The 13,467-nt window shown below is 27.2% G+C and overlaps 1 protein-coding gene across 1 annotated transcript in view; it reads left to right on the forward strand.

Moving 5' to 3' along the window:
* LOC107173365 (uncharacterized) overlaps window positions 1–13,467 on the forward strand; it is a 45,462-nt gene that overhangs the window by 19,429 nt on the left and 12,566 nt on the right. Inside the window, exon 3 of the mRNA XM_015523880.2 lies at window positions 6,270–6,360. Coding sequence (XP_015379366.2) covers window positions 6,270–6,360 — 91 coding nt within the window. The remainder of the gene's footprint in view (window positions 1–6,269; window positions 6,361–13,467) is intronic.

Below are 13,467 nucleotides of genomic sequence, written 5' to 3' on the forward strand. Positions count from 1 at the left end.
GTTTTTACTGTCCGTTTTGTTCTCATGTTATAGTTTGTGCCCAAACCCATTGGTGTATAAAAAGTGTACACAGTAGCTACCAAAGTACACAACGGAATATTATATTTTAAAAATAAAAATACCCGAGACAAAAATTATCACTAAGAGGGACGAATTAAAATCGAACCGCAAACATTTGGCAATATAGTTTTCCCACGAGGCTGGTATAAAGCTTACGAATATGAGCCCATAAAACCCAATCCGATATGAACAAGAACGTAAATACGACCTGACGTCGGGTGTTTGTTAATAAACTTGTAAACAACACAGTTCCCCTGGGACTTTCTTGTAACTTGTAAGGTTATATTTGTCATAACCAATTATGCGTTTTTATTTAATTGCGAAATATAACCGATTATTCCCAGATGGGTAGATGTCACTCCCATCACACAATTCATACTATATTTTATATATGTATACTTTTAAAAGTGATAAATTTAATTTAGAAATTTTTCAAAACACAGAACTTGCATTTTTAAATTTTCAATAAATTATTTAAACAGTTACTGCGTTGTGTAAAATAAGTAGGTAGGTTTAACCTAACCTAACCTAACCTATATGTAAAACAAAAAGAAATCGACTTCCGATTAAAAAATGTACATATTATATATATAATAAAAATTAGGATTGATAAATAATTTGTTTAATATCCTCTGGGCATATCCCTAAATGTTTTCATAAAATCCCAGTTGGTTTTTTTTTATAAACTTTTTAAAGCATTTTAGACTTTTTTAGAAGGCCAAAAGATTAGTTCAACCCATTTATAAAATAAACATAAAAACCATGGATATTTTATAATATATATATATATATCATTTTAGTACCGTAAAAAAAGATAAAACTCAGTCAAAAATATATAAATTTGCAGGTGTCACAGCGTATGTCCGGGTACATAAGTACCATGCGGCCGGTGTTTTACAAAACTCCGCAAAAGCCCTGTTGACTATCCAACTCATGTCTTAACTTTAAAACTTAAAATAAGTATTCGAATATGTATTAAATGAAAAAAAAATTATATCTATTTCTCTAATATTCATATTACGTAAAAACTTTTGAGCGTAATTTACTATTTTTTATAATTTCGCTATTTATCCATATACTATATAAATCAATTTGTGTTAGTTATTTGGTTTTTAATTTTGATGTGCAAATTTTAGTTGATAAAAGTACTTCAAAAATTGATTTTATTTGCTTCTATTTCAAAGGTATTTAAACAATATTTTATTAATTTTGAGTCATTTTAACGATATGTTTTGTACAAAACTTTTAAGACTAATTGTTTTATCCAGCACATACAATGCTGAATTCTATTTTTCTTTTCAATATTTGTAAATAAGTTTAATTTCTCAACTTTCAAATCAAAATCTGATAAGTGTAATAATTTTAAATACCTTCTTATCCAGAATGTGAGGTTTACATAGTTCTTTGATTAATAATATGAACAATATTAAAAAAAACTCAGATGATAATACATAGTGAATTATTTATAGTTTATATACAAAATAATAGTATTTACGAATCATCATAAATAAGTACAATCATTTTATTTTTACACCTAAAAGAACCTATTTAATTTACAAATTTCTGTTCGGTCCCGGTATTTATTTTAAAAAAGTTCCAGAACCAGCGTTTTTAGGTTCTGTTGCAGTACCTAGGCTCTATTGAGTTTTAAACATACATCATTTATAACATTATCGTATGAGTAATCGCTCAGCTCCGTAAATGAGAATTTAATCGACGTAGGTATAGAAAAACACATTATATCGTTTTAATGATCCATGATGGACCGTAACAGTTTGTATTTTTTTTTTCAATAACAGTATGATAAAAACTGTGACCCATTATCTGTACATCATGTACAAAAATACTTGCCAAATCGATTTCTCGAAAAAAAAGTCCAAAAATTATAAAACTGAATATGCTTATCATCACGTTACTAAAAACTTTTATGATTTTCGATAAAATATAGCTAATAGGTAAAATATATCTGATACGCATTCATATTTCATAAATATTTCAAAATTACTTGGTTTTTAGCACCTACACATGAAATAATATATTGTAATACTATATATCTATGTCTAATTTAAACTTATACAATCCAAGTAGGGGACTCACTTGATGATATCAATCGTTTTAAAATCGTTACATTTAAGGAAGGAGAAGTAGAGTGCAATAAGGGATATTTAATTATACTATTAATAAATCCTGCTGGAAGCATCGTATTTGAGTAATATCTCTTCCGACGTACAAATGACGCAGGTTAGCGTTGTATAAGATGAATAATTAAACTACAACTTGAGTAGGTACCTGATCGCTTAGTATTAATCTAACAAGATAAGACCTTGGCAGTAAGTTTCAATTTGCATACCAGTTGCTCGATAATAAATCCTAAGCCCCTAAACGGCAATTCATTGCTCGTTTAGAATCGAGTTGGCCACGCCAACGAATGATGTAGAGAATAATATCATTTCGAATTCGGAATACGAGGAGCAATGATAATATATATGCATAAATATATATTTATTTGTTTTTGTTTTCATCATGTATATGTAGTTACGCTATAACAGGTAATTGTTTTTTCAATTTTTAACTTTACTGCAATATATAATATATATATATTATATATAGTATATATACTTGCAGCTTTGCGATCGTTTTCCTGGACAGGAAAATTGGGTGGTTGATTCTTGACTTTTGGTACGGTCGATTAATCCTTTTGTGGATAAAGGAAGCTTGTTAGAACTCAGATGCTGTGCTTGTGCGTGTGGTTAGATTAAAACGGACAAAGGACCGTGGAGTGAGGACGAAAAGAGCGAGATGGAGAGAAATTCGGAAATTGGCTTGTTAAAAGTTGCCATGTCGTCGTAGTCAATTTATATATATCCATGACACAATATATTATATAGGTATATAACAGAATTGGTAAACCAGGTTTTGAGTTTTTCCCCGGAGGGCCAGCTGCTACTATGAAACCGATGAACCGTGAGAGAGAAAATATTTGATGAACCATTTGAACGCTTATATAGGATAAATGGATGCAGCAACGAGGAATGAAATAACCTCGTATATAAGTCAGAAAGGCAATCACAATGTGATATTCAAAATAAAACCATATATTGACAACATAACGTCACGGGGAAATGTGCATATTATAATATTGCATTTTACAAATCGATTTTACGACTCTATACGTATATGTATATATTATATACATATTTTTACTATTATCAAATTCTTACGTAAATATAAAAGATATACAGTTTTTAAAGCAGCTGTGTCATGATAAGCGGATCTGGTTTGCTATTTTATATTATAATAGTAATCATATCTCATATTTGTTGTGTGTCTATATACCGCAGGTGATAATATTAATTTTGTATTAGACAATTTAAAATTACTAGCTTTCAACTTATTTTAACATTTTGATTATTTATTTTATAAACAATATATATTTGTATGATACTGTTGTGGACATTGATTTGATCATTTTTACGTTTAGTGCAATTATTTAGAATAATAGAATTTAAAATAAAATAAAAATAATAGAATAAGAATAATAGAATTTAAAATAAAATTAATTATTTAAAATAATAGAATTATTGTAGTAAGTGTCATATTTTCAAAATAATAATTTGGTTACAGTAAATAATTATATTATTTTGTACAAATTCGATATCGCGAAGTCATAACGAAGTCCTTTATTATTCGATAATAGGTACGTGAGTTTTAACAAATAAAGATACGAAAAATCCAACTGTGAATTTTTAACAATGTGATTCTAATTACTTGTTTGAAATCAGTCAATCATAACTTAATTATTAGCATTGAGCTTTGTCATTGTTACTTTTATACCATCTATTATTAAAATTAACTAACTAGGTACTTACCCAATAAAATAATAAAACATATACTGCAGATAAAATCAGATGCATATTATTATTATAATAACATGTAAGCAATCCAAAATAAATTATATAAAAAAGTATGTGTGAACTTCTTTATTCGTCGTAGGTACTTCAGAATAAATTACTATTTTAATTATTATTATTTCATTTAATATTGTCACCAGTGAACGACATTGATTTATCATCATCAGTAATCACAAGTATTTGAATGTTATGCTGACATGTTTTTTTGTCAAGCTATTTTAAATATAGTTCCCAAAACTTACAAATTACAGTATTATTAGTTACATAATAGTTTATTAACCGGTAAATTAGAAAATAAGTATATAGATTGTTTTTATTTTAAATTCTTATGGGTATTTTTTGTTTCTGTAACCATTGTATTATTTTAATTTAATACTAAATAATATAAGCAGAATAAATTCTTAATTGAGAATCATCAATAATTTTATCTCACATTTAAATGTAAAGTATTTCGTTTTAGTCACTATATGCCAGACACAGTGTATACTTATATTGTATACTTGTGTGAATGTTTAGTTTGAAATTCGAAATGTTGGAATTTGATATATCAGATACAATATATGTTATACCGTTGGGCATGATTTCATAAATAATATTATAGACCTACCTAATCTGTTTATGGTTCGTTTATATCATTGATATTAAATTTAATTCAAACTGTATTTAAAAATATGTATACAAATCATATTTAACCATATTGTATATTGGATCAAGTTTACAAATAAATACGATCTCTCTGTGGCTAAAATATTGTATTTTGATTGCCACGATCGGTTTTGACAGTTAAATTGTTTATGTTCAACATAATAATAATACATACATATTATTATAATATACCTACATGCATATTAAGCTATAATCATAATTAATGGGTAGTCATAATACATAGGTACTTAATAATTATCAACATGAGATGATAATATGTTTGTGAAATTATTTTTGGAAATATTATATAATTTATTTAAGAAAAAAAGTTCTAGGAATCAAGATTCGTAACTCACTATAATGTGATTTATTCACGAACACTTCACATGGTCAGTTGGAAGAACAAAACGTGTTCGATTAAAATTCTGTGAGACTGCCTTCAATTGTTGGCTAAGAAGAGAGTATATAGGTATTAAAAGAGAAGAATCATTGCATTTTATTGCTAGCTTCTGGGACGGAACTCGGGCGTTTGCAGACATTATTATTATTATTATTGGGGTTATTGCGATGTGCATGATTTCAAAACATTACGTCGAGGACTTAGGAGTATTGGGGTGCGGTAGACTTACTGGAAGAAAATAATTTTTGATCAGTAACCTGCAGTAGGGGAAAGAGACGGTTGAATTATTCACGATATTGTTTTAGGATTTAGGGATGGGATACGGATTCCAAGTCGTAAACATAAGATTGATGTCTATCTTTTAACATAAAATAACAGTATATTTAACTAGTATGACATTTTAATAAGGCATTTTTCTTATTAGGTACCAACCTTATAGGTAGTTAATAAAAGTAGTTTTTATAAGTAAAATATAAACTTATTTTAATAATTATTTACCTAAATTGTTTAAAACCAAGATTACTATATGTTAACTACATTTAAAAATCATTTAGCTATACAGTTATACTATTATAGTTTTATACATCTTACATACCTAATTTTTAGTTATAAATTACGCTTTGAAAAACTCAATAAATATAAATTTGTTTATTTTAGATTTGGACATTTAAATTTGATAAATGTAAAATTGGTATTGTATTAAATGTTTTCGACGACAACCAGTAAACATGCTAATTAAATTCATAGTTTATAAAGTTTACGTGGATTTTACAAATTAATGTAGGTGGGTAATATGGGCCCTTAAAAATTTTAGTATAGTAATTAAAGTTTATTTTATACGTGCATCGTTTAAGTTACGATTAAATAATAATAATTATAAATGTGAACCAATTTTATTATGTTTATACACAATAGTAATATAAACTCAAAAGTAAAAACCGTATACATTTTAAGAAAACATTTTACATTTAAATTTGACAACATAAAAGGTAATTGCTATAGTAATAATAAGCTTACTATATATGCATATGTTTGTAAGAGATGGAAATTCTTAATCGGTTATACAGTAATAAGTTCTTAAACTTTTGGAATACTTTAATAAAGTAATTTCAACTCAGTATGCATAACTTTCAGCAAACCATTAATTAATTTTAATAACATAATATTTGAGATTATATGAAAATAACATACAATATCACGAGACGTACTCATATAATTAAGTATTAACCACGCCTATTTATTTTTGATTTTAGGTATACAACATTGGCTAAAATGGTAGACACCGATACGGGCAACCTTTTCATCGTCGGTTCATTTAATAAACGTACTGATCCAGATTTTAAAGTAAGTATAATATATTTTATTAAATTTTGAACGTATAATTGTGAATAAAATAATAATAATTGTGAATCGTTACTGTGAGCATTAACAGTGTGAGATCTAAATTTGCGGCCATGTTTTATTTCTCAACATAAAAATATTACATGTATTTTTCAGAGGATTGTATATAGCGTCACAAAATAATAGCACTTTTCTTTTATGCATTTGTTTTTCTTACAAGCAATCACATAGTTTGTTCTCTTTTTATCAAGACAAAAGGATAGGTTTAACAAATTCGGACTCTGGTGGCAATCATGAAAATAAGAATGGCCCCTAGACCGCCGAGGTATTGAAAAAAAAGTTGCGAAAAACAAAGAAGTTTTGTCAGATGAATAATGTTCGTGGAACAAAAAATCTATAAAATAGCTTAAGAACTCAGAAACGTTAGCAGAAAAGAGTGATGAACTTTTTTGTGTACATTTTCCCCCTTTTTTCGTGTCTGTCGAGCACTCAAAACTTTTCAAAACTAAATTCTCATACATAGTTTTAGAATTAGAATCAGATTCATCAGGGATCAGGTATCTGAATAATTTTTATGTAATTGTGTCATTTTCTTCATAAATACAACATGATATTTAATTTTTTTTAATTGAACTCCAAATTAATTAGAAGTTTATAAATAATTTTATAACGTTTAATATTATTTACACTTTTTCAATAAGTATTGATTAAAACGCCTAAAATTTTTTATAAAGAAATATATAAATAATAAATATATATTTTTATAGTGATGAGTTATGTCGTTTAGAAATAAATTCGATTATCTGATCATAATATTTATTAAATTTGGACCATTTAGCACAATTGTAATACAAATTAGGACAATATAGATTTTCCAATTATCATTACTATTGTTATTTTTTTTATCGAAGATTGTCCTTATATTTTTGTGCGTTCTGTGTTGGAAATTATTTTGTTGTTTATTTTCATCGTTGGTTTTTATTAATTCTTTTGTGTGAGAATATTATGAACTGAGATGACTCTGGTGAAAATTTGAATTCTGTATACCTCTGCTCCAATCGTTAAGCAAGATGGTGTATTTATTAAGTTATTTCTCCTATAGTGTCTATATAGTTATTTCAGAAAAAAATATTATTGTCATTTGCATAAACTGTAATTTTTCCAGATGTAGGTAATGTTATACATGCCACTTATTGCGATAAAAATATTTTTACACTAATAGAAGAGCCTTAGGCAGTTGCGTTATTGAAGTTACATAAGGACGGGTGTTGGCTATCGACTAAAACTTTAAAAGTCCGATCAGTTAAAATTTGTATATGAAATATAAAATATAATCTTTAACGCCTCAATTAGGTAAGATTAAGATAAGTCAGTATCTCCGTGTTTATCGTATGCTAGTTATCAGTCCCGTGTATTTTTTGCACGCAATTAATTCACATATTTCTGTATCAATATTTACGTTTCTGAAATAGTGAAATCCGAATTGTTCCTCTGTGATAAATTCATTTTTCTCTAGGAATCAGTTAAATCGAACGCTGACAATTTTTCGAATATTTTACTGACTGTACAGATATAGACTTATATCCTTAAAGGCTTAAACTATATGAATTTGTTTTGGTTTATGCATTGGGACGATAACTATACTTGTTTCCATTTTGTTGGAAACTAGTGCTGTGTCCAAATTATATAAAATATTTTGAATTATGTAGCTTTTCTTATTTGGGCAGATTTTGTATGAACATGTCATCCGGTTTACAACAGTCGCTCTTATGCTCATTTATAATATTGTCGATTTCTTTTCTTGATAGCTATAATTATTGTTATCTATCAAGGGCTTAAAAAACTGAATTTATTAAATACATCTGCAGAGAGTTTATTAGAAACCAATCAATTAATGAATCAAGAATATGATGCCTTAGTTTTTTCATTAAATAATTAGGAAATAGTGCAGTAACTTTATTAGATGCATTATAATATTAATTACCAATTGCAGTACTTACAAAAAGAGTAGATTCAGTATTATAATAATGTATATTATATTAAAATAGATAGGCAGAATACCATTAGTAAGTCCATTGAAAATATTTAGATATAATAAAATATTAATCAATTATTTAAAAAAAAAATTAACACATTACCTATAGTACCTATAGTGTCTAGTAAAATAAACATATTATATATTTATGTCAACAATAATTGAGTCTATAATATATTGACGTTTAACATATTATAATAATACTATAAATGAGTAAATGACATAGGTATAGTCCAATCAATTATTATCAAATTAAATAATTTTTAAGCTTCTATACCAGTGGTTCTCAAGCTGTTTTGGTTCACGGCACATTATTATACATCATAACTCATAAGTTTTCACGGCACACTTAACACAAGTGTAATGACATAAATTACTGTTTTCAATATTTTTTTACCAGCATAATTATTAATAACAAATATATCAGAAACTTCTCGCGGCACACCTAGTCGATCTCTCGCCACACCGGTTGAGAACCACTGCTCTATACATTTAAACGAAGATTATATATATAACATAATATTGTTTAAGTTTTTAGAACTTCAATAATATTATATTATACATATATAATTGTACATTCGCTAGCGTATAGCAAAATATATTTAAATACTTGATAATTTTAAAGAAAATTATAAATCATTATATAGGTATAGATACTATTTAACACAAATTAATATAGATCGATCATTTTTTTTTTCGTTCAGATATTAATCATTGTATTTACGTTATCAATCTTCAGAACTAATCAAATTACATTTTGTGATGCAGTTTGTTGTTGTAGTTATAATCCTCAAAAACTAAGTACAGCGGATATTGTTGTTGGGGAGGGGGGGGCTTGCATTATAGCGGATACGTATACTTGCGAGTATAACAATGTTTTAAATCCGGCTTTACTGAAGCTGTAGTGGCTGGCCGAAATAATGACGGATTTTCCGAACCGAACCGAAGGGGAAATATGAAAGGAACACGTGTAAAACGGTATAAAATGCCTATTTATTTTCTCATATATTTTTGTTTATGTGCATTTTTTTCAATCATGTTTTCTCGCGGTCCATTGGGTTCCCAGCGTTTTCCTCTTTCGCTGCAAATGTGCGTCGCAGGCTGATAGGTACCTGTTATGCCGCCATAAACGCTTTTCATATTTTTTAGGCTTTAACCAAAAATATTTGTCTGCATACCTTTTTAGTTTTATATATTATTATTATTATTTACGTAGTTTTTTCCTTCTTGTTTGCCTCACCGCTCAAAAGAAAACCGTAAACGATTCGTTTGACCGAGTAAAAAAAAAAAAAAAAATGGTGAAAAAGTTATGAGGAATGAGTGCGTAGGCAGTTGTATAGGTACACTGTTTTTTCGCATCCCCAGTGATCCGTCATCGTGACGAGCGCGCGTATCGTTCCACTCGACCGACCCCCATGCGTGGTATAAAACAGATGGCCGTGTGATTTTTCAAGTATAACTTAGATTGCTACACGGCTCCTGACGGGGTTTATATTTTTACTGAGCACCAACATCAACATCTTGATTTCACGAGGTCAAACTGCGTCAGCATGGTATAAATTATATGGTTGAAACGCCACCACAGTAGGTAGGTAAATGCCCTCATTTATATAAAATCAAATCATAACCCGAGCCAGCATTTTACGACGAATAGCAGTTGTGATATAAAAATTCGTACCTTTTAAAATATATTTAAGAAATAAATTACCTAACTAAACCATTATAAGATCTACAATTGATGAAATTATAACATAAACTAATTATATTAATTTATGTAATTATTATAATAGAATGTATCAACTATCAGTAGTCCCTAAGCTCGTATCACTTATGTTTGACTTATATATAATTTTGCATATAGCTATAATAATACTCACGAGTTCATGACCAATTATGAGTGCGTAATTTTGAAATAACTAATGAAATGTTGTTAAATAATTAATAACGTTGCGCCTATAAAAATACACTTGTAATGTTATAAACCCAATTCGTTATAAATCATAATACTTATATTATATTTATATATATTATATAACCTATCATGACGATTAAGTTATGTGAAGAAATATTATTGTTCTACAAAATCATTAAAAAGAGTTCATACAAAATACAATGTTAGAGGTTCAAAATTACTATGCGACAAAACATACAAATTTTTTCTATAAATTTTGAATAATTAAAATACACGTTTAACTTAATAGATTAAATTTTTGAGAGATACCTTTAGACCATATTAAAAAATTTTTTTTTGATGAATATCAATCATATTTAATATCTAATATATTCTCGTTCAATGGACCAAAATAATGCCTCAAAATTAAAATAATGTTATCAACTTATTTGATTGTATAATGGAAATACTGTTGAAATATAATATCAAAGCATATTATTTTATATTTTTATCCACATAACTTTTCACTAATAGAATATAATATTTTGTTAACTCTTTTCTCTCCAAGCTTTTATCGTGGCATAACACTTAAGAAAATAACAATAATAATTCTACTTAAAGTGATTATTTTGGGACGAATAAATATATTTTCTAATAAACGAATCTGATCCATAAAATATATCATAAAAAATATACACATAGATTAATCATATACTAATTAAACACAAGACTTTCATATATGATATATCATACTTAAGACTTAACATATTTAGTAGGAATACATTTTTAAAATTAATTTTTTTTATAAACGCAAATAACCTTAGGAGTTAAGGTGTATATAAACAATTAAATAAATAAAAAAATTGATTATTTGAATCTGAAAATTATTATTTTAAATTTACTTAAAACATAGTTTTACATATAAACGCTTCATTTTATATAGCTAAAGTGTATAAACATTAAACATATCAGAATAAAATCTTTTGAATATTATTATTTTTTTACGTTTGCTGTCTTAGATCAAAATAAAATAAATTATGAATTAAATATAGATTACTTATTTTAATATACCAAATGTAGAACACTAGAAATACAATAAAACCTATAGGTACATAATACATAAATATCTATTATTTTTTAGTATATTATTAATGTTGATATTATTATTATTTATTATGAAACAAAAAAAAATATTATAATAATATAAGTAAACAATTGTTAGCCAATGAGAATAATGACACTTAAAAATTAATTACAACTTTTGATCTTTGGTACTATAAATAAATGAAATGCTTATGGTTCAAAAACAAAAATATAGTTTTTTGTAAATAAAAGGGGTAGCTACCTAATGACTAATGAGTAATGATAATAATAAAAATAAAAATACAGAGTGTAATTAATGTAAATATTTAATTAATAATAATTTTTAGTTTAAGCCCAGTTTAACATTTAAGCTTATCTAAATATTGTATTATAAAGTAATTTTACTGATAATCTTAATTTAATGCTTAATTAATTATTAGATTATAATATGGTATACAAAATTAAATACGAACGTGAGTTTTTAAAACACATTTAAATATTTAATGAAAATATCTTTGCATGAAAATTAACATTTTGGTTAATCAAATAATTCTGTTACAGAATAAAAGTGCATATTTAAACATTTACATTAGTTAAATATATAATCTTATCAATAAGTTTGATGACCTTGTATATTCGGAACCTTTTATAATAATAATAAAAAAAGTTAAATATATGTACACAAATTTCGAATAATGAATACAAAATAAAGTTATTCCATATTTTCTTTATATATTTATATCTATTGACTTTTTATTTACAATAATGTAACTATGCATATTTTTACTTAGAAATTGGAAGTAGTAAGTAAGTACAAAATATTTGGTCAAAGACTAATGAAAAAAAAAAGAACGACTTAAACAATAGGTAGGTTTTATAAATTGTCTTGAATTCTCGGTTCCTATCTATATAACGATGTTTTAATATTGTATGATCTGATCGTTAATACGATACCTAATCAAAAGATAAAGAACAAAAGCGTTAGACCTTTTGTTGTATCTCAGATTTATTTACACCTGTTTTTTTCCACTCCGACACAAATTAGATAAATTGCAAACTCTTGTCCTTTTTACACGAGGTGTGTTATTGCCGAGTTTTATTTTTATTTTTATTAGATAAACTAGCAGGGGACCGTAGCCGGCCAATAGGTAGTAGTAGCGAGGAAAAATAAATCCGTCAATTGACAGCGTCTATACATATATCGATGCACGCACAGTACTTGTTTGTATTGTGTGTACGGCGTAACCCGGGCAAAAGGTCTGCGTAGTAATTAAGTTTTAATCCCTTTGGTCCTTAACAAACAGGGATGGACGAAGAAAAAAAGAGTACCAGTGGGGGCGCATATAGTTTCCAATTTTCTCAAGAATAACTCAAACGGAGCAAAGCCTATACAAAGTGGCCACGTGCTCTGAATATTTCGTGTAGGTACATATATTGAGATAGGAGAATCGTGCCGTGATTAAATCTAGTTTATGGATACATTATATGGCGCTAGGTAATTGTCGTATATCGACCTGCGCAAATAAGGGCGATTGCGTTAATGTGAGACGGTTAAACTCCTTTAATGCTTGTTTAATGACCTCGTTGCCATTTTTATTATTTTTATGGTTATCATTATTATTTGGGTATTATATTCATTGTTATTTGTATTTATTATTATTATTATTATTTTTTTTTTTTTCGAGTGGAAATTTGAGGCGATGAGTTGTAGTTCATGAACTAGCGCGCTTAAGTATGTAATCAACGAATAGTCTCATTTCTCTTGTGTACTCTCATGGAGAATGTACGTGATAAACCACAAAGAAATAACGCTTAAACGAACTTGCAACAAGTTGCCAACGATTTTTTCATTCCTCTTAAGTCGTAATTACAACGGTACCGTTACTTTTAAGTAGTTTCACACATACTGTGGAAAGCGAGTAAAACTTTCTTTTAATGGCACACCTATATGTAAACTTTTGGCTATTTATCTAAAATAATATTATTAAAAGTTCAATACGGCCAAGATATATCCGCATAGAGCATAGTTTTTAAATAAAATTACATGTTATGAGAAAATACAATGATAAATATAGGTATGATTGGATTTTCATGATTTGAT

This window comes from Diuraphis noxia, unplaced genomic scaffold (genome assembly GCF_037042655.1).
Source record: "Diuraphis noxia isolate RWA-SAM2 unplaced genomic scaffold, SU_Dnox_SAM2 contig0003, whole genome shotgun sequence".
NCBI classification, from domain to species: Eukaryota; Metazoa; Arthropoda; class Insecta; order Hemiptera; family Aphididae; genus Diuraphis; species Diuraphis noxia.